Source organism: Geotrypetes seraphini, chromosome 3 (genome assembly GCF_902459505.1).
Source record: "Geotrypetes seraphini chromosome 3, aGeoSer1.1, whole genome shotgun sequence".
NCBI lineage: Eukaryota > Metazoa > Chordata > Amphibia > Gymnophiona > Dermophiidae > Geotrypetes > Geotrypetes seraphini.
The window spans coordinates 90889522-90910108 of record NC_047086.1 but is presented as its reverse complement, the minus strand read 5'-3'; the positions used below and the strand labels follow the sequence as shown (position 1 = coordinate 90910108).

Sequence of the window (20587 nt, the reverse complement as noted above, 5' to 3'; positions counted from 1 at the left end):
CACAAGGGCTCTCAACTATCTCATCAAGTTTATCAATTTTATTAGGATTTTTATATACCGCCTATCAAGGTTATCTAAGCGGTTTTTACATTCAGGTACTCAAGCATTTTCCCTCTCTGTCCCGGTGGGCTCACAATCTATCTAACGTACCTGGGGCTATGGAGGATTAAGTGACTTGCCCAGGGTCACAAGGAGCAGCGTGGGGTTTGAACCCACAACCCCAGGGTGCTGAGGCTGTAGATCCAACCACTGCGCCACACTCATCAATCCCTGTTGGTAGAGTCCTCCCTCAAAAGGTCTCATCCGTCCCAGGTGTATGCCTCGGTGCCTCCGGGCAGAGAAGGCCGGACAATGGATAAGTTCGGGAGGCGCATATACCAGAACTCGATGATGGCATCCAGAGTTCTCAATTACACTTTTCATTTTGCAACTTATTTGGAGTTCTTCCTGCCTGTGCTTTGTAAGTTTACACCTTACATCGAGTCTCAAGCTCGCTTTGAATTTGAAGAGGTAGTCGCCTCGCTGTCCCAGTTGCGCCTTCAACTGATGCAATCCTCCTATGATGCCTTCGAGCTCTCTGCACGAGCTGCTGCCTGCTCCGTGGCCATGCGTTGTTTGGCCTGGCTTCGGACCATTGACATGGACCCGAACCTCCAGGACAGGCTTGCCAACGTCCCCTGTGCGGGGGCAGATTTATTTGACGAATCTATTGAGACCGTGACAGAGAAGCTGTCGGACCATGAAAAATCCTTTCAATCCATTCTTCATCCCAAGCCTAAGCCTGCGCAGTCTCGTCCTTCTCGACCACCCTTGATCTATCAGAGGCGCTATGCACCCAGGCAGGTTCCTGCTGCGAGACAACCAGCGAAGAGACAGCCTCCACAGAAGACTTAGCAAAAACCTCAGCCTTCTGCTGTCCCTAAGGCTCCTCAGCCTTTTTGACTCTCTGTTTAGGGAGCACAACCAACACCGTTCTGCCATCCCCTGTTTTTCCCATCGGGGGTCGACTCCATCATTTTTATCATCGATGGACGGCTATCACCACCGACCTTTGGGTCCTTTCTATCATCAGGGAAGGATATTCTCTTCAGTTCCATCGGATCCCCCCGGACCACCCTCCAAGAGAGTATCCTTCCAACTTGACCCAGACCGCCCTTCTTCTTCAGGAAGCTCAGGCTTTGCTCCGGCTTCGGGCCGTCGAGCCGGTCCCTGTGGACCAACACAACCGGGGGTTTTACTCCTGGTACTTCCTTCTTCCGAAGAAGACGAGCGATCTGCGTCCAATTCTGGACCTCAGGATCCTCAACAAGTTCCTGGTCAAGGAGAGATTTTGCATGCTGACCCTTGCTTCTCTCTACCCCCTCCTCGAGCAGAACGACTGGTTATGCTCTCTGGACTTCAAGAAGGCCTACACCCACATTCCCATTCATCCGGCCTCTCGCAAGTTCCTCAGATTTCGGGTGGGACATCTGCATCTGCAATATCGAGTGCTTCCATTCGGCCCTGTCCTCATCTCCCAGAATCTTCACGAAGTGTCTGGTAGTGGTGGCCGCTGCACTCCGGAGCCAGGGTCTTCAGGTATTCCCCTACCTCGACGACTGGCTCATCAAGGCCGCCTTGGCCCCTGGGGTCATCTCGGCGACACTAACCACGATTTGGTTCCTGCAGAGTTTGGGCTTCGAGATCAACTTCCCAAAATCTCATCTGCAGCCTACCCAGGCTCTTCCCTTCATCAGGGCGGTTCTGGATACTATTCAACTCAGAGCATTCCTTCTTCCACAGCGCCTGGATGCTCTTCTTCATCTCTACCAGTCAGTGTCTTCTCGCCAGTCCATCTCAGCGAGACACATGATGGTTCTCCTGGGCCACATGGCCTCTACAGTTCATGTGACTCCTTTTGCCAGACTTCACCTCAGAATTCCTCAGTGGACTCTGGCCTCTCAATGGACACAGGTGTCAGATCCTTTGACTCGTCACATCATAGTCACTCCTGCTCTTCAGCAGTCTCTACATTGGTGAATGACCTCTTCAAATCTATCCAGAGGTTTGCTGTTTCACACTCCTCCCCACCAAAAAGTTCTCACGACCGATTCCTCGACCTATGCATGGGGAGCTCATCTGGACGGTCTTCGCACTCAAGGCATCTGGACCAGTGCGGACCGGCTGTGCCATATCAATCTTCTGGAACTCAGGGCGATCTTCTATGCTCTTCAAGCGTTTCAACATCTGTTTCACGACATGGTGGTCCTCATTCGCACAGAAAATCAGGTCACCATGTATTATGTCAACAAGCAGGGGGGCACGGGCTCGGCCTCCCTCTGCCAGGAAGCTCTCAGAGTCTGGGATTGGGCGATTCGCCACAACACCTTCCTCAAAGCTGTCTACATTCAGGGAAGGACAATGCATTGGCGGACAACTTGAGTCGTCTCCTCCAGCCTCACGAATGGACTCTCCATTCCAGGCCCCTTCATCGGATCTTCTCTCAGTGGGGGATGCCTCAGATAGACCTCTTTGCTGCCCCCCACAACTTCAAACTGCCTCAGTTCTGCTCCAGGATCTACACTCCTCATCGCCTCGAGGCAGATGCCTTTCTGCTGGATTGGGGGAATCGCTTTCTGTATGAGTTTCCTCCCTTCCCTCTCATTCAAAAGACTCTGGTCAAATTGAAATCCGACCATGCCACCATGATTCTGATAGCTCCTCGGTGGCCCAGACAGCCTTGGTACTCCCTTCTACTTCAACTCAGCAGCAGGGAGCCGTTCCTTCTTAGTGTTTCCTTCACTGCTTACTCAACAACAAGGATCTCTACTCCATCCCAACCTGCAGTCTCTCCACCTGACAGCTTGGTTCCTCTCAACGTGACTCCCCACCAGTTTTCTCAGGCAGTGCGGGATGTGCTGGAGGCTTCCAGGAAACCTGCTACTAGACAATGCTACTCCCAAAAATGGACTAGATTGTCTACCTGATGTGTTTCTAATCGTAAGGAGCCTCAATGAGCCTCCCTGTCTTCTGTTTTGGACTATCTTTTGCACCTCTCTAATTCTGGCCTCAAGTCTACATTGATACGAGTCCATCTGAGTGCAATTGCAGCTTTCCATCAGCCTCTGCAAGGGAAACCTCTCTCTGCTCATCCTGTGGTTTCCAGATTTATGAAAGGTCTTTACCATGTCAATCCTCCTCTCAAACCTCCTCCAGTGGTTTGGGATCTCAATGTTGTTCTTTCTCAACTTATGAAACCTCCTTTTGAGCCTCTCAACAAGGCTCCACTGAAGTTTCTCACTTGGAAAGTGGTGTTTCTGGTTGCTCTCACTTCTGCTCGCAGGGTTAGTGAGCTTCAGGCTTTGGTGGCGGATCCACCTTTCACAGTATTTCATCATGACAAGGTGGTCCTTCGCACCCATCTGAAATTCCTGCCTAAAGTGGTCTCTGAATTTCATCTCAACCAATCCATTGTACTTCCAGTGTTTTTTCCAAAGCCTCATTCTCATACTGGAGAATCAGCTCTTTACACTCTGGACTGTAAACGTGCTTTGGCTTTCTACCTGGATCGCACCAAACCACACAGAATTGCTCCTCAACTTTTCGTCTCCTTTGATCCGAACAAGTTGGGAAGCCTGTCTCGAAGCGTACCATCTCCAACTGGATGGCGGCTTGCATCTCTTTCTGCTATGCCCAGGCTGGATTACCCCTTCCCTGTAGAGTAACAGCCCATAAGGTCAGAGCAATGGCGGCCTCTGTAGCCTTCCTCAGATCGACACCGATTGAGGAGATTTGTAAGGCTGCCACTTGGTCCTCGGTTCATACATTCACCTCTCATTATTGTCTGGATACTTTCTCCAGACGGGATGGACAGTTTGGCCAAACAGTATTACAAAATTTATTCTCCTAAGTTGCCAACTCTCCCACCATCCCATTGGGGTTAGCTTGGAGGTCACCCACTAGTGAGAATACCTGCCTGCTTGTCCTGGGATAAAGCAATGTTACTTACCGTAACAGTTGTTATCCAGGGACAGCAGGCAGCTATTCTCACGTCCCACCCACCTCCCCTGGGTTGGCTTCTCTGCTACCTACCTGAACTGAGGAAACACGCCCGGACCATCGGGCGGGAAGGAACTCGCGCATGCGCGGTGCGGGCATCTCGAAACTTCTGAAGTTTCTTCAAGCAAGTATGCTTGTGAGACGTCCGCATCGGGGCTCTGTCAGATGACATCACCCACTAGTGAGAATAGCTGCCTGCTGTCCCTGGATAACAACTGTTACGGTAAGTAACATTGCTATATCAGACCACTGGCATGGGAAGGAGGGAGAGTTCTCTGACCATTGGAGTGAGATGAGATGATGCACAGGGATGGAGGGGAAGGGGAGACATACTGGAAATCAAATGGGTCTTGGGTAGATACGCAATATGCTTTATTCTACCCAAAGAGACTTGGATGATTAGAGACCAATCCTTAATCTGAGGTCAGTCAGTGCAGCCCTCAATAACCCCCACTTCCATATGAAAATGGTCCGGTCAGTCTTTGCATTGGTGGCACCTGCAGAATTCCTTGCCTCCCTAGATTTGATGGAGGCTTCTTTCTGTGGGGCAAGAGAATCTTGTGCCAAAGATAATTAACTTTGTTTACAGCTTAACTAACGGGTCCTTTTACTAAGGTGTGGTAGCCTTTTTAGCGCACGCTAAATGCTAACGTGTACCAATGCGTCCATAGGATATAATGGACGCGTTCGCACATGTTAGGGTTTAGCATGCGCTAAAAAGGCTACCACACCTTAGTAAAAGGACCCGCAAGTTTACATTTAATTAATCAACCAAGTTTACAGCTTCTATTTTACATCTACTTATTGGTAAATCAATATCTACAAAAATAGATCTAAAGTACGGCCTCCGATATGAGTTGATTGTTTCCATCCTAGATACTTGAGCTTCATAAACAAAACTGACCGTATCATCCAACTCAAATGTTTCCACATGCAAATTAAAATCTCCCAAAATAAGTTATTTTAGGGGAGAGATTAAGATCTGTTGACCATTAATAAAAGAAGAAATTTGATTATAATACTACTGGGAGACAGTACTTACTAAGTTACAATCTTAGGGCTCCTTTTATGAAGCCACGTTGGGCGTTTTAACACGTGTAATAGCACATGCTAAACTGCTGGCCGCGCTAGACGCTAATGCCAGCATTGAGCTTGCGTTAGTTCTAGCTGCGTAGCGCGGGTTTAGCGCACGCTAAAAAGCTGCGTGCGCTAAAACAGCTAACCCGTCTTCGTAAAAGGAGCCCTAATTCTTTAACTAAATCAAATATCCAAAATACTTTGGTTTGTTGGGGGGGTTTTAACTGACTTAGCATTAATTCAAATCTTAATCTGTGTAATAACTTTAGGACAATTAGTAGAGATAGACACATTATGCAAACATCTAGAGTTGTTAAACTTAGAAGTATGGGCAGAGCTAAATTCCCATAATGACCTTTACCCATATTTTTGTGTATGGGAGAGTGTGTCAATAATTAACTTATAAAATTCCTTCAATAACTCGGATCTTCCGAAGAGTGCTCCTTTGTTGGCGCAACAAGGAGTAATTTGCCTCTCTAGGGTCAGCCACAAGGCTAAATAGCTACTGTTCAGCTGTCTTAATGTCAGCAGGAGTCAGAACCAGTAAATTTCCCAGTCCAGTTAGTGATGTGGAAGATCCAAGGAGAAGCAGTTGCTTGATGGATAGGCGCAGAGACTTTGTGTGAAGTAGAGAATGACACAGGGACAAATTTTTCCCCGTTCTCACAGGAGCTCAGTTTCCCCGTACCTGTGAGTTTTTGTCGCTGTCCCGATCCCTACCCCATTCCTATAAGCTCTGCCTTAACCGCACAAGCATTGAACACTTTTATGATTTTTTTAAAGTGTTTGAGGCTAGTGCAGATGAGGACAGAACTTGCAGGAATGGGGCAGGGACAGGAAAAGAACTGGATCGGGCAGGAAAATGAGTTCCTGCGGGGACAGGGAAAAACTTGTCCCCATGTTATTCTCTACTTTGAAGTCCTTGTGGGCAATATGTTGTCATTTTCAGCAGTGTGCCACAGCTGCTTATTAAAAAAAGGCTTAGAACATTGGATTATTCAAAAAGGAATGATGACAATACTGAAAATATTATGCGGACCATAGTGTTGATCATAACTTGGGTATTCTGTGCAATTCTAGTCCCATTTCAAAATGGGACTAGAAAAGGTTCAGTGAGAAATGATGAAAGGGCTAAAACATCTTCTACAAAGCTGTGGTAAATGCACTGAAGCCCATAGGAATTGAATGGGCTTTGGTGCATTTACTGGGACTTTATAAAAGGGGCCCTTAGTTTTGTGTTAGCACATGGTATTTCATGTTAGGGATGTGCAGGATTTTTTGTTTTTTTTAACATGCTATTTATCACATGTTGCTCATCAAAAATACTGAGGAAACCAAATTTCATAAAGTTCAATGGAGATCAGAGGTGGAAATGGAATATTTTAAAATAACTGTAGGGGTTTCTTGGCTGAAAGGAAAAACAATTGTCGCTTAATAAAGTAATTCTCTTTACAGGGAAGTGGAGGAGGCAGCAAGAAGGATGTCATTGAATTGAATGATGATAATTTTGACAAGAATGTCCTTAATAGTGATGTCGTTTGGTTGGTGGAGTTTTTTGCCCCCTGGTGTGGACACTGCAAAAAGTAAGGCTACATTTTAAATTGATTTTAGGAACAAACAAACTGAGTAGAACAAAATGCAAATCTCCCAGTATTAACTACCCAAATAAAATGAGTCTTGCTTTGCAGTACTACTGCAGGCAGCATGTGAACTGTTTGACTCTCCTGCACACTCACCTGCTATTGCAGTGTGTCGCAAACTTTTTAAAGCTGCAGCACACTAAATGCGGGGCCACATCTAGAGGGCATCCGGAAATGCACAGACATCACGTGCACATGTGACATCACATAGACGTCCATACATGTGCAGGTGTGCTCCAGCCATGGCCCTCAAACTCCTATTGCCACCGGTGGTGGGGTTCTAGAGAGGGAGAGGTGCAGATGGCAGAGGCACACCCTGTAAGTAGTCAGCTGGTGCTGGCGCCTCTCCTCGGGCACACCAGAAATCTGCCGCAGCACAGTTTGCGATACACTGTGCTAGTGCCTTCAGCCCTTCCATCTACCTCTGAGAACCCACACTCAACTGTTCAAAAACACTTCTGGCACCTATTGTTTTTTTTTCTTCTTGTCCCTCCATCAGTATGGCTGCTGCCATCACCCACCCCTTCTACACACTACTGCTGGAGTTTACTGAAATACCTTCCTCTACCATATTCCAAATAAATACTACCACCTGCTGTTCTCTTTACCCTTGATGCTGTTGATGCCTCTTGCCCACTGCTGCTTCCTCTTATCACTTGCCTAATGTTACTACTGTTGTCCACTTCTTGAGAGCTCATCAGGTTTGTAGATTTACATAAGAGCATAAGAATAGCCATACTGGCAAGTTGCTTGCTTGGCTTACAAAATAAGAGGTCGCAGATGGCAAGTACGCTTTAAAACATGTGTCAAACACAAGGCCCTTGGACTGAATCGGGCCTGCTCAGCCATTTTATGTGGCCCACGGTGTCTTGTACACCCGACTCCTCCATCTACTACTGGCCCACAGTGACTTGTGCACCCGACTCACCCATCTACTACCTCCTACCTCCCTGACACTGAAATTTAAAATCTTTGGGCAGCCGACACGAAGCCAGCCTCCTGCTATTGTCCTGCCCCGGAAATGTTCTTCAGCACATTGTGTTCTTTCTGAGGAAGTGTTTCAGAAAGAACACTTTCAGGGCAGAATGACAGCAGGAGGCTGGCTTTGTGTTAGCTGGCCAAAAATTTAAAATTTCAGCGGTGGGTCAGGAACTGAGGACTGTTGTACCATAGGATCCAACTGAGAAGGGAGGGCTGGAGTTAGGAATGAGGGAACGACATACTGCATGGGCTGGGAGGGGATTGGGAAGGACAGAGGCTGCACGGGCTGGGGGTTAGGAAGGGAGGGAAGAGAAAAAGAAATTCTTGGACATGGGTGTGTGGAGTGGGAGGGAAAGAGAGATAGTATACATGGGTAAGAGAGAGAATTGTTGGACATGATAGTGGTGGAGAAGAGGAAGAAATATTACACTGGGAGATAGGAGAGATGACTCAAAGAAGGAAGAGATGTCAGATTCTGGAGAAGGTGATGGGAGAGAGAGATATAAGACTACTGGCATGGGAAGAAGGAGAGATGTCTGACCACTGGCGAGGGAAGAGGGAGAGTTCTCTGACCATTGGAGTGAGATGAGATGGTGCACAGGGATGGAGGGGAAGGGGAGACCTAGGGAGGAGATGGTGCACAGCAATGGGTGCAGCAGGGAAGAGTTAAGAAATGCTTCTTATGGATAGATGGGAATAGGAGAGAAGAGGGAAGAGATGGTACACATGGATAGATGGGAAGGGAAGGCGTGAAAAAGTAGACTTTGAGGAGAAAGCAGAAAAATGGAATTAAGTTAATGCTAAAGATGGATGTATGGCGGAAAGTGAAGAAGAGAAAAATAGCAAATGGATAAGGTAGCCCTGGATACCCAGTTAAGAACACAGACAGAAGGAAGTGCAATCAGAGACTGGGAAAAGATGGTTTGAAAAACAATCACCAGACAACAAAGGTGGGGGAAATTACATTACATTGTATTAGTGATTTCTATTCCGCCATTACCTTGCGGTTCAAGGTGAATTACACAAGAGTAGTCAGGAGGTTACCAGAATTGTAACATTACATACGAATTGTCATAAGAATTACATAATTTAACTTATGTAATTACATAACATTATATAATTACATAAGTTAAGGAGATACATGTTGGGTAATTAGAAACATTTTAGATTAGATATGGGTGGAGTGTGTGGTAGGTAGAGTTTGGGAAGGAACTGGTCGTGTTAGATAGGTTTTATGTATTTTTTTTGAAGAGTAGGGTTTTGGTTTCTTTTTTGAAGGTTTTGTAGTCTGTGGTCAAAGACAGCAGATTGATTTGTCTATGTAGTTTAGCTGCTTTGGTGGCCATTAGGTTATCATATAGTTTTCCTCATTTAACGTTTTGGTTGGTGGATGTGTGAATAGTGAGTGGGTTCTCCTGTGCCTGGTTGAGGTGGATTGGGTTAGTCGGTTGTTCCAGTAGGTTGGCCTTTCTCCATTAATAGCTTTGAAAAGTAGGCAGTAGAATTTGAAGAGTACTCTTGCTTGTATTGGGAGCCAGTGTGAGTTGTGGTATGCAGCTGTGATGTCATATTTTTTCAATGAGTAGATGAGTCTTAGGTATTTTGTATTGTTTGTAATTGCTTTATCATGGTCGCTGGGCAGGGGAGGTATAGTATGTTGCAGTAGTCTATTAGTCCAAGAATAAGAGATTATACCAAAAGTTGGAATTGTTTCCTGTCGAAGAATTTTCGGATTTGTCTTAGGTTTCTCATAGTCGCGAATGATGCTTTTTTTACTTTGTTGATTTGAGGTTGCATGGTACAGCCTCTGTCAATTAGTACTCCAAGAAGTTTTAGTGTGGGTTGAATGGGGTATGAGATCGAGTTAATTACTAGTTTGTTAAGGTTGGAGTTTTGCTGTTTTCTAGAAGGATGAATTTTGTTTTGTCAGTTAAGCTTTAGTTTGTGTTCTGTCATCCATGTTGCTACTATTTCGAGTGTTATGTGTATTGTGCCTGTCATGGTGGATTCTGGGTGGTTGAAGGGGAGGAGAATGGTGATGTTATCTGCATAACTGTATGAGATTATGCCATGTTTGTCTAGGTAGGAGCTGAGGGAGGCTATGTATAAATTGAATAGTGTGGGAGAAAGAGGTGATCCCTGGGAACTCCGCAGGGGTTGGACCATGGTTCTGATTTTTCTTTATTTGTTTTAACCCTGTAGGTTCTGGATTGTAGGAAGCCTTTAAATCATATGAGTACCTTGCCTGAGATTCCTGTGAAGTCTAGTGTTTGTAGGAGGATGTCATGATCTACCAGTTCAAAGGCTGCAGAGAGGTCTAGTTGTATGAGCAGGATTTTCTTGCCTGAGATTCCTATGAAGTCTAGTGTTTGTAGGAGGATGTCATGGTATACCAGGTCAAAGGCTGCAGAGAGGTCTAGTTGTATGAGCAGGATTTTCTTGCCTGAGATTCCTATGAAGTCTAGTGTTTGTAGGAGGATGTCATGGTCTACTAGGTCAAAGGCTGCAGAGAGGTCTAGTTGTATGAGCAGGATTTTCTTGCCTGTACAGAGAAGTTGTCTATCTGTGTCTATTACTGTTCTAGTAGGGTCTCAGTGCTGTAGTTGGTTCTGAAGCCAGACTATGTGGGGTAGAGTAAGTTGTGGTTTTCTAGGAATGAGGTTAAGGTCATGGCTACGAGGCCTTCCATCAGCTTGACGTACAGTGGGATTGAGGTCTGTAGTTGGATGGTTGGTCTGTTGTTTCTTTGGGGTCTTTTAGTATCGGAGTTATGATGATTTCGCTGAGGTCTTGTGGGAATTGTCCATCTAAGAGTAGAGATTGTATCCATTGGAGGAGCAGGGAGCGGAATAGTGTACTTGAGGCTTTCAATAGATATGGGGGCAGTGGTTAAGTTCACAGGCTGCGTGGCTGTATTTATTATATAGTTTGAAGTCTGACCATTGTATGGGTGAGAAGTGGGACCAGGTTCTGTCTGCTGCAACTGATTCTTTGGCTGGGGGGGGAAATTAGGTCTCTTCTATGTGAGTGGCTCTGATGTTTGCGATCTTGCTTTTAAGTGTCCCTGCCTTTCCCATACCTATCTCTATGTCTATCTGTACCCCTCAATCCCCTTATCCTGTAGGTATTTATCCAAACCTTCTTTGAACCCCTGTAGCGTGCCCTGCCCTATCACATCTTCCGGGAGCGCGTTCCATGTGTCCACCACCCTCTGAGTAAAGAAGAACTTCCTAGCATTTGTTCTAAACCTGTCCCCTTTCAATTTCTCCGAGTGCCCCCTTGTATTTGTGGCTCCCTTCAGTTTGAAGAATCTGTCCCTGTCTACCTTCTCTATGCCTTTCAGGATTTTGAAGGTTTCTGTCTCCTCTAAGTCTCCGCTTTTCCAGGGAGAAGAGCCCCAGCTTTTCTAACCTGTCAGTGTATGGAAGGTTTTCCATACCTCTTACCAATTTAATTGCTCTTCTCTGGACTCCCTCAAGTATTGCCATGTCTTTCTTGAGGTACGGTGACCAGTACTGGACACAGTACTCCAGATGGGGGCGCACCATTGCACGATACAGCGGCATGATGACTTCCTTCGTCCTGGTCGTGATACCCTTTTTGATGATACCCAACATTCTGTTTGCTTTCTTTGAGGCTGTCGCACATTGTGCCAATGCTTTCAATGTTGTATCCACCAACACACCTAGGTCTCTTTCAAGGTTACTTACCCCTAGCAATGATCCCCCCATTTTGTTGCTGAACATCGGGTTCTTTTACCCCACATGCATGACCTTGCATTTCTCTACGTTAAAGCTCATTTGCCACTTTTTTGCTCATTTTTCCAGTTTCGTTAGGTCCCTTTGGAGGTCCTCACAGTCTTCCGTGGTTCTAACCCTGCTGCAGAGTTTGGTGTCATCTGCAAATTTTATAACCTCACAGTTTGTCCCCATCTCCAGGTCGTTTATAAATATATTGAACAGAAGCGGTCCCAGTACCGACCCCTGCGGAACTCCACTCGTGACCCTTTGCCAGTCTGAGTATTGGCCCTTTACTCCAACCCTCTGTTTCCTGCCCTCCAACCAGTGTTTAATCCATTGGTAGACATCCCCTTCCACCCCGTGGTTCCACAACGTTTTAAGCAGCCGTTCATGGGGTACCTTGTCGAAGGCTTTTTGGAAGTCAAGGTAAATGATGTCAATGGATTCCCCTTTGTCCATCTGGCTTGTTTATCCCTTCGAAGAAGTGCAGTAAGTTCGTAAGGCACGACCTTCCTTTGCAGAAGCCGTGCTGGCTCGCCCTCAGCTGTCCATTGCTTTCCATGTGCTTGCAGATGCTGTCCTTGACCAGTGATTCCATCATCTTTCCCGGAACCGAGGTCAAGCTCACTGGCCTGTAGTTTCCCGGGTCTCCCCTTGATCTCTTCTTGAAGATAGGTGTGGTTTGAGGATCTAGGATTTTATGTTAATGCCTCGAGGTATGATAGTAAGGTTTCTTCTACATGTTTGCAGGATTGGTTTTCGAGGTGGAGGTTGAGGTCTCCTAGGATTAGGTTGTAGGTTGTCGTTAGTAAGTTTTGATATATGAATTCTTCAAATATTGGTTTTGCTGTGTTCCAGTTACTTGGGGATGTAGCAGAGTATGCATGTTGGTGTTCCTTTGAGTGATGTGCTTGAAAGTTGACAGGCTAGTAAATCTATGAATGGGTTGGTTGTTTTGTCTTGTATTTTTAGGTTTATGGTGTTTCTGGCTATGATGGCAATTCTTCCTTCTCTTATTTTCTCTGCAGACCATTGTTAACTTGTGGCTCTTTGGGCAGACTTCAGTTATTCTGGGTTCTGAGTCAGAGGTAAGCCAGGTCTAGGTGAGGAAAAGGCAGTCTAGGTTATCTTTTTCTATCCAGTTTTTTATGCATTCTGTTTTGGGGCCTAAGGCTCTGATCTCATATGCACATTTGAGAGTGGTGTAGTCTGTTGGTGTTGCAAGTTGTTTTCAGGTATATTAGTGATCTTTGGGGTTGTATTTTGGTCTTGTATGGGTTTGTCGTTTTTCTTGTTGATTGTGGGGCGGGTTGGTATGTAAGTCTGACTGAACAGGTTAAAAAAATGCTTTCATATTGAGATAGTTGTGCGCTTCATCAGAGGTTATATTGATGAATTCACTTTGCATACTCTACACTTTTCTCCTTTCATGTTTAGACTATGGGAATATTTTATGAGCAGGCTTACCAAATACAAATCTTAAGCTTCTATAAACATTGCAGGATACAGCCATTAGAATTATGAAACATGCTCGAAAGTTTGACTGCTTTTGTATAAAATAAGGGGGCAGGTTCAGCTGTCTAGGAAGGAGGTGGAGTTGAAAAGATGACATCATTCTGCAAGCAACTTGAGGGTTCAGATAATCCTCATGTTCAGGACTAATAGACATGTCTACAAGAAAGATTATCAAGGTAAGAACCTAATCTTTCTGTACTGGCAACATATCCTATATAATAAAAGGCTATCTCGCGCATGCGCAGTCCTATTTTCGTGTTCCGTGCGCTGTAGGTCTGTGGCCGAAGGAGTGCGCATGCGCGCGAATACGTCACCACCCGATCGCCTCCACAAGCCGGACCGCAGCCAGACGACGTTCTCTGTTTCTCCTGTCGCCGCCGCCGATCTCCGTTTCTCCTTTGCCGCCCACCCCCTTCTCTTCCCGCGGGTCCGAATGGTGATTCAAGCAGCGTGTACATCAGTCTCCACACGCTGCTTCGGGCCCTTCTACTGCCCTGATTTGCTCTGCCGCGTCTCTGATGATGTCATCAGGGACGTGCCAGAGTAAATCAGGGCAGAAGGGCCCGAAGCAGCGTGTGGAGACTGATAAAAGCGCTGCTGGAATCACCATCTTTGTAGTCCGGCCCGCGGGAAGGGGAAGGGACAGGGGCGGGTAGAGGAAACGCTAATGCTGCTGCACAGGGAACTGGTGGGGGGGGGAGGGAAATGGAGGGGAAGGGAATGCTGCTTTGGACGGACAGACAGACAGAGAGAGGAAGGGAAACACAAAGAAAATAAGAAATACACAGGGGCAGGTGCTCAGGGAACTGGTGTGGGGGGAGGGAAATGGAGGGGGATGGAATGCTGCTTTGGACAGACAGAGAGAGGAAGGGAAACACAAAGAAAATAAGAAAGACACAGGGGCAGGTGCACAGGGAACTGGTGTGGGGGGAGGGGGGAGGGGGATGGAATGCTGCTTGGACAGACAGACAGAGGGAGGAAGGGAGACAGAAAGGAAAGAAGAAAGACACAGGGTCAGGGAGATACACAGAAAGACAGACAGGCAAAGGGGGCCAGGGACAGAGACAGACAGAAAGGACAGCGGGAGCCGCGTCAGGAGGGGTGCGGGATGCGGCAGTGGGAACTTTTCCAATGGGTGCAACTGGGCAGCTGTCGAGAACCTCTGATCAGGTGCAGAGCAAGGTAAGAGTATCATAGGGATAAGAAGGAGGAGGGAGGATAAAAAAGGAAGGGATGCCTACTGCTGGACAGGGGGAGAAGGAAAGAGATGCTGCTGGACAGGGGGGAGGTTAAACAAAGGGAGAAGGGCTGCTGCTGCATAAGGAGAGCAGTGAAGGGGTGGTGGTGGACACAGTGGAGGTAAAAGGAAGGGAAAATGGACAGGGGGAGCAGGCAAGGGGTGGTGATGGACAGCCAAGGAAAAAGAAAGGCAGAAAGAAAGAAAGCGGCTAAGGAGAGAGAGGGAGAAAAAAAGACAGACACACACACATATGTTCTAGCACCCGTTAATCTAACGGGCTTAAAGACTAGTTAGTTATAAAAGGTAATGAAGAAATGCAGACTAAACTTTTTTTTTTGTTTAATATATGAGCATCTTATCATTTGAATTGTGTAAAATTGCAGAAACCTGATGGATCTGCATCAAATTAAGAACTAGAAGATAAATACATTGTATGAAACTAAGAATTAAGGCCCTCTTTTGCTAAGCCACAGAAATTTCTACCGGCTGGGCATTCTAAATGCTCTGATGTTCATAGGAATTCTGTGAGCATTGGAGCAACGTTGGGGGGGTTAAACAACTTAGTTGTGCCCTTATACAAATTGGGCTGGTCATTGAAGCTGTCATGTTAATTCCTTAACTAAAAGATTTAGTGTGAGATGGGATGTGGTTATTTTGGGGGGTTTTTCTACCGTTATCTTACTGAAAAATCAGAACATGAGTAGTTTGTGCCTCTTATATACCAATTTGCTCTTTCTGATGAGTTATCATGTAATCTGCAAAGCTGAACATTTTTAGCATTGCTGATAACCTTTTTCTTTTCCAGTAGTAATAAACTAGGGATACCATAAGAATGGGAGATAAAGACCAAATGGCCCATCTAGTCTGCCCATCCACAGTAACCATTCTCTCTTTCTCTCTCTGAGAAATCCCACGTGCCTATCCCAGGCCCTTTTGAATTCAGACAGTGTGTGTTTTGTGGGTTGGTTTTTGGTTTTTTGTTTTTTTGCATAAATAGATCTGATCATTGCCTTTGCTTGGTGATGTGATCTCCTCCTGTAACTTATGCTTTGCTTGAATGTCGCACAGTTATAATGATTTCAGATAGATCATGAATTAACTGATATTTCTGTGGATAAAAAGGAAGATTAATATTGAATGTCAATGGATTCAACTAGTGTGGGTGTTTGGGTTTTTATTTTGTTGTTGTTTTGGTTTTTGGTTTTTTTTTAACTGCAATTTTTTTTTTGTTTGGAAAAAAATTGTTTTCTAAATTGTTTTTTCAGTCTAGAACCAGAATGGGCAGCTGCTGCTACAGAGGTTAAAGAACAAACCAATGGAAAAGTAAAATTGGCTGCTATAGATGCAACAGTAAACCAGATGTTAACAAGCCGGTATGGGGTAAGTATGTAATGCATGTCTGTCAACCCATTGAGGGCTTGTTAAAATTATTTCTGAGGTGTGAGATCAACGAGCAAAGCTATAAGTGATATTTTACTCAACTAAATATATTTTGTGATTAGATGTCAAGAAGTCTGTTTTCAGTGTAGAAATGTGGAGAGAGATGTTTATGACAAGACAGTGCTCGGTTTGCGAGTCAAAAGTTTGCTGAGTGTTTTGCTCGTCTTGCAAAACACTCGCAAACCAGGTTACTCGCAAACCGAGGTTCCACTGTACTTTCCAGTATGCATCTGATAATAGTTTCTGATTAATCTTAAGTTATCTGTGCACTTGGACCCATTGTACATCTTAAGCTGTCCATCTTAAGCACCAGACATTAACACATCTTAGCTGTCTTTAGCACCTTTTTACTGCCAGGTCCTCTATGCACTGATTTAATTAAGGTTATTGCAATGACATTCCCTAAGGTGAGACATGAATTATATGATCTCCCATAGGCCTTTGACATTGGTTTGGCTAACCGAAAATGCTGATTGCTAGCAATGCTAAGCTGACACCAGTAGATCTCAAGGACCGGACTTGGGCAGCCCTGGGCTAGTGTATGCAAAACATCCCACATTGGACAGTCTGCTAACTCTGTCTTTCAAGACACGTCTTCCCAATTCCAGTCACAAGTAGATAGGGTAAAGCATACTGAAGGCACACGATCAGGTTGGCCATTGATACTATAGTTATTGAGGCCCACAGACGCTTAGAAATTATGGACCTTGGACTTTCATTAGGATGTGCTTGCTGATGTGCCTTGCCATGGAGAGGATCTCCTTGGAGATGAGGTGAAAGAGACAGCTGGTTTAATGAAAACACTGAAATACTCAAATCCCTCTTTATCCACTTTTGACCTGACCACATCTCCTTCTACCAGGATATATGTGAGTGAGGGTCAAAGGAGAATCTACTACTCACAAAGGCATAGGTATCCTTGGGCAAATTCAGCAGGTATTTTACTTTCCTAGATAGCAGAGAACCCAAAATCAGACTTCTCCCCAGCCAAAGCCATGGATGGGAATTTGATTCCTTCTAGGGGACCATAGCCAGGACTCCAGTATCGGTGCTAAATAGTCTTCCATTTGGAAAGACAGATTTTATATAAACCATTGGCCCAATTGGTTTCTCAAGATCATTCAGCAAAGTTAGTCTTTTGATTTCTCTTTGAATTGTCCATTGATGATTGGTCAAACTCTAAACATCAGGAAATATGTACCAAGAAGCACTCTTCCCTCAAGCATAATCAACAATAGGGCAGGGATTTTACCCATGTTCACAAAGAAAATGGATCTCTTCTTTTTGAAGGAATGGAATTATTTTCTCTGAACCTAAAGGAATACATTTGCATGTGAGGTACTTTCAGTGACTGGGATGTATATTAGACTTGTAATAGGGAAACACCACTATCGGTGTCATCCTGTCCTTCAGCCTTGCGTTGTCTCTACTTGTATTCGCAAAGGGGGAAATTCTATTAATAGCTCCTTTAACTTAATAGGGAAAAGCCTTTTGAAACGTCAAATAACTCTAAATTTAAAACACCTACCGGCACCTAAAGAAAAGGTGCAGGGATTGTGCCTCTGGAGGCGCCTAATGCCACTATGGGCTTTAATTGCCTTAAAGCGCCTACATAGGCGTGATTTGAGACAGGCACCGGAAATGTAGGCCTTAAACTCTAGCCTACATTTCCAGTGCCTGTCTTTCTCGGAGGTGTGATTCTCCTATATGGTACCATTGCATTTGACTTACAATAGGCACTATATAGTGAATCCAAGCCAAAATGTTTAGCCATAAAGGTTTAGCCTTACAGGTCAGTTAGAGTTAAAACAAGAGTTATTGCAAGAGAGAATGATGCATCTTCAAAGAAAGTAAATCTTGTTTGGTTCAGCTTTTATTTTATGAGTAGTGATGAACTCATTTCTCTGGACTTTTTCATTCATGAAATGAATATCTATTATGAAATTTTTATTGGAATGACATTTGACAGGTGTTTGATGGCTCAAGCACAGCAAAGCTCTAAATTCTAGAGCTCTATTATTGAGAAGCTACTCTGTAATTTACAGTTTATTATAAATTTGATATACTACCGTTTAGACTTGCTGATCATAGCAGTATGCAATCTAAAACCATTGTAAAAGGAAAAGAGTGCTATAAAACTAACAGAAAGTATCCATTTATACAAAGAGGGAAGAAGTGGAAGGCAGAGCAGGTATTTTGATGATGAGACCACCACAGTGACCAGCAGGCTCGCCCAATGGGGAAGAAGGTCCAAATGTCAAATTGAAAAAATAAACCTTTAACAAGGACATAAATTTAGGAAATGAAGTTGCAGATCTGATCAAAAGCAGAAGATCATTCCAAAATTATGGATCAATGAAAAAAAGCAGATGGCCTAGTACTTTCACTTTAGGGTGGGGCAGGACTAGTTGATGGGCATCAAGAGATCTGAGGTAACAGTTAGGTGTGTAAGGGATAGTCAAAGAATGGGGAACCAAGGTAAAGGGACTAATGTGTAAGACAAAGGATTTTAAAGACAGAGTGAAAGTGGACTGATAGGCATTATAGTTTGGCCAAAAGAGAAGAGGGTTGATTAAAATCTCTTGGTACTACAGAGAAGGCAGGGAGCTGAATGCTGGAGGGTTTGAAGTCTGAAGAGAGGACTTAGCAATACCGGAATAGGAATAGATAGGGTTAAGTTAATCAAGTCTGGACATAAAGCTATGTAACGAGGTGTGAAAACTGGGGAAATTGACTGAAGTCATTTCAACAATAGGAAAGCCAATTTGATAACTTGCAAGACCTGGGAATCAAATGACAATTTTGAATTGGTGATACCATGATAGTGTAAGGATTCTACAGCTGGTAAAGGCCTGCCAAAAGACAATGGTTAAGGGAAGGGACCAGATGGAATCCAGTAATTGAAGTTAAAATTTTAGCAAGATTAAGGACAAGTCTGAGTAATAAGCCAGTTAGCAAGAGCTTTAACACAGTGCTGTTTGTGAGTAACTCAAGGAGAAGTAGGGAAAATAATATAATCTGCATAGAAATAAAATTTATTATGATCCTAAATTAGTGTGGCAAAGGGTTAAATCTTGAGTGGGGACAGAATGGAGCCTTGAGGGACTTCACAAATAAGCAGTTGCTCTAGTGAAGTGGAAGTTTTGACAGAGAAGGAATGATTGGAGATGCAAGGAAAACCAGGATATACCTTGACAGATTCCCTGATAGCATGAGAGAATGACTAGAGATCGAAGGCAGCAGATAGCTCTAAAGAGACTAACTACCTCACTTCTATCAAGAGTGGAGTGAAGTTCACTGAAGAGCCATGACTGGTTTTAGTGCTGTGATGGATTTGGAATCCAGTTTGAAAAGGACGCAGTATTGACATACATAACATAGTAAACATAGTAACATAGAAACATAGTAACATAGTAACATAGTAGATGACGGCAGATAAAGACCCAAATGGTCCATCCAGTCTGCCCAACCTGATTCAATTTAAATTTTTTAATTTTTTCTTCTTAGCTTTACCCAGTACTGTGCTTGGGTTCCAACTGCCGAAATCTCTGTTAAGACTTACTCCAGCCCATCTACACCCTCCCAGCCATTGAAGCCCTCCCCTGCCCATCCTCCTCCAAACGGCCATACATAGACGCAGACCGTACAAGTCTGCCCAGTAACTGGCCTAGTTCAATCTTTAATATTATTTTCTGATTCTAAATCTTCTGTGTTCATCCCACGCTTCTTTGAACTCAGTCACAGTTTTACTCTCCACCACCTCTCTCGGGAGCGCATTCCAGGCATCCACCACCCTCTCCGTAAAGTAGAATTTCCTAACATTGCCCCTGAATCTACCACCCCTCAACCTCAAATTATGTCCTCTGGTTTTACCATTTTCCTTTCTCTGGAAAAGATTTTGTTCTACGTTAATACCCTTTAAGTATTTGAATGTCTGAATCATATCTCCCCTGTCTCTCCTTTCCTCTAGGGTATACATATTCAGGGCTTCCAGTCTCTCCTCATACGTCTTCTGGCGCAAGCCTCCTATCATTTTCGTTGCCCTCCTCTGGACCGCCTCAAGTCTTCTTACGTCTTTCGCCAGATACGGTCTCCAAAACTGAACACAATACTCCAAGTGGGGCCTCACCAATGACCTGTACAGGGGCATCAACACCTTCTTCCTTCTACTGACTACGCCTCTCTTTATACAGCCCAGAATCCTTCTGGCAGCAGCCACTGCCTTGTCACACTGTTTTTTCACCTTTAGATCTTCAGACACTATCACCCCAAGGTCCCTCTCCCCGTCCGTGCATATCAGCTTCTCTCCTCCCAGCATATACGGTTCCTTCCTATTATTAATCCCCAAATGCATTACTCTGCATTTTTTTGCATTGAATTTTAGTTGCCAGGCATTAGACCATTCCTCTAACTTTTGCAGATCCTTTTTCATATTTTCCACTCCCTCTTCGGTGTCTACTCTGTTACAAATCTTGGTATCATCTGCAAAAAGGCACACTTTTCCTTCTAACCCTTCAGCAATGTCACTTACATACATATTGAACAGGATTGGCCCCAGCACCGAACCCTGAGGGACTCCACTAGTCACCTTTCCTTCCTTCGAGCGACTTCCATTAACCACCACCCTCTGGCGTCTGTCCGACAGCCAGTTTCTGACCCAGTTCACCACTTTGGGTCCTAACTTCAGCCCTTCAAGTTTGTTCAACAGCCTCCTATGAGGAACTGTATCAAAGGCTTTGCTGAAATCCAAGTAAATTACATCTAGCATATGTCCTCGATCCAGCTCTCTGGTCACCCAATCAAAAAATTCAATCAGGTTCGTTTGGCACGATTTACCTTTTGTAAAGCCATGTTGCCTCGGATCCTGTAACCCATTAGATTCAAGGAAATACACTATCTTTTCTTTCAGCAACACT

The 20587-nt window shown here is 44.7% G+C and overlaps 1 protein-coding gene across 2 annotated transcripts in view; it reads left to right on the top strand.

The window, feature by feature from the left end:
• Positions 1-20587, top strand: part of PDIA6 (protein disulfide isomerase family A member 6) — a 102576-nt gene that overhangs the window by 36807 nt on the left and 45182 nt on the right. For both annotated transcript variants that reach the window (XM_033939204.1, XM_033939203.1), the window contains exons 6-7: positions 6571-6698; positions 15497-15611. In XM_033939204.1, the coding sequence (XP_033795095.1) occupies positions 6571-6698; positions 15497-15611 (243 nt within the window). The remainder of the gene's footprint in view (positions 1-6570; positions 6699-15496; positions 15612-20587) is intronic.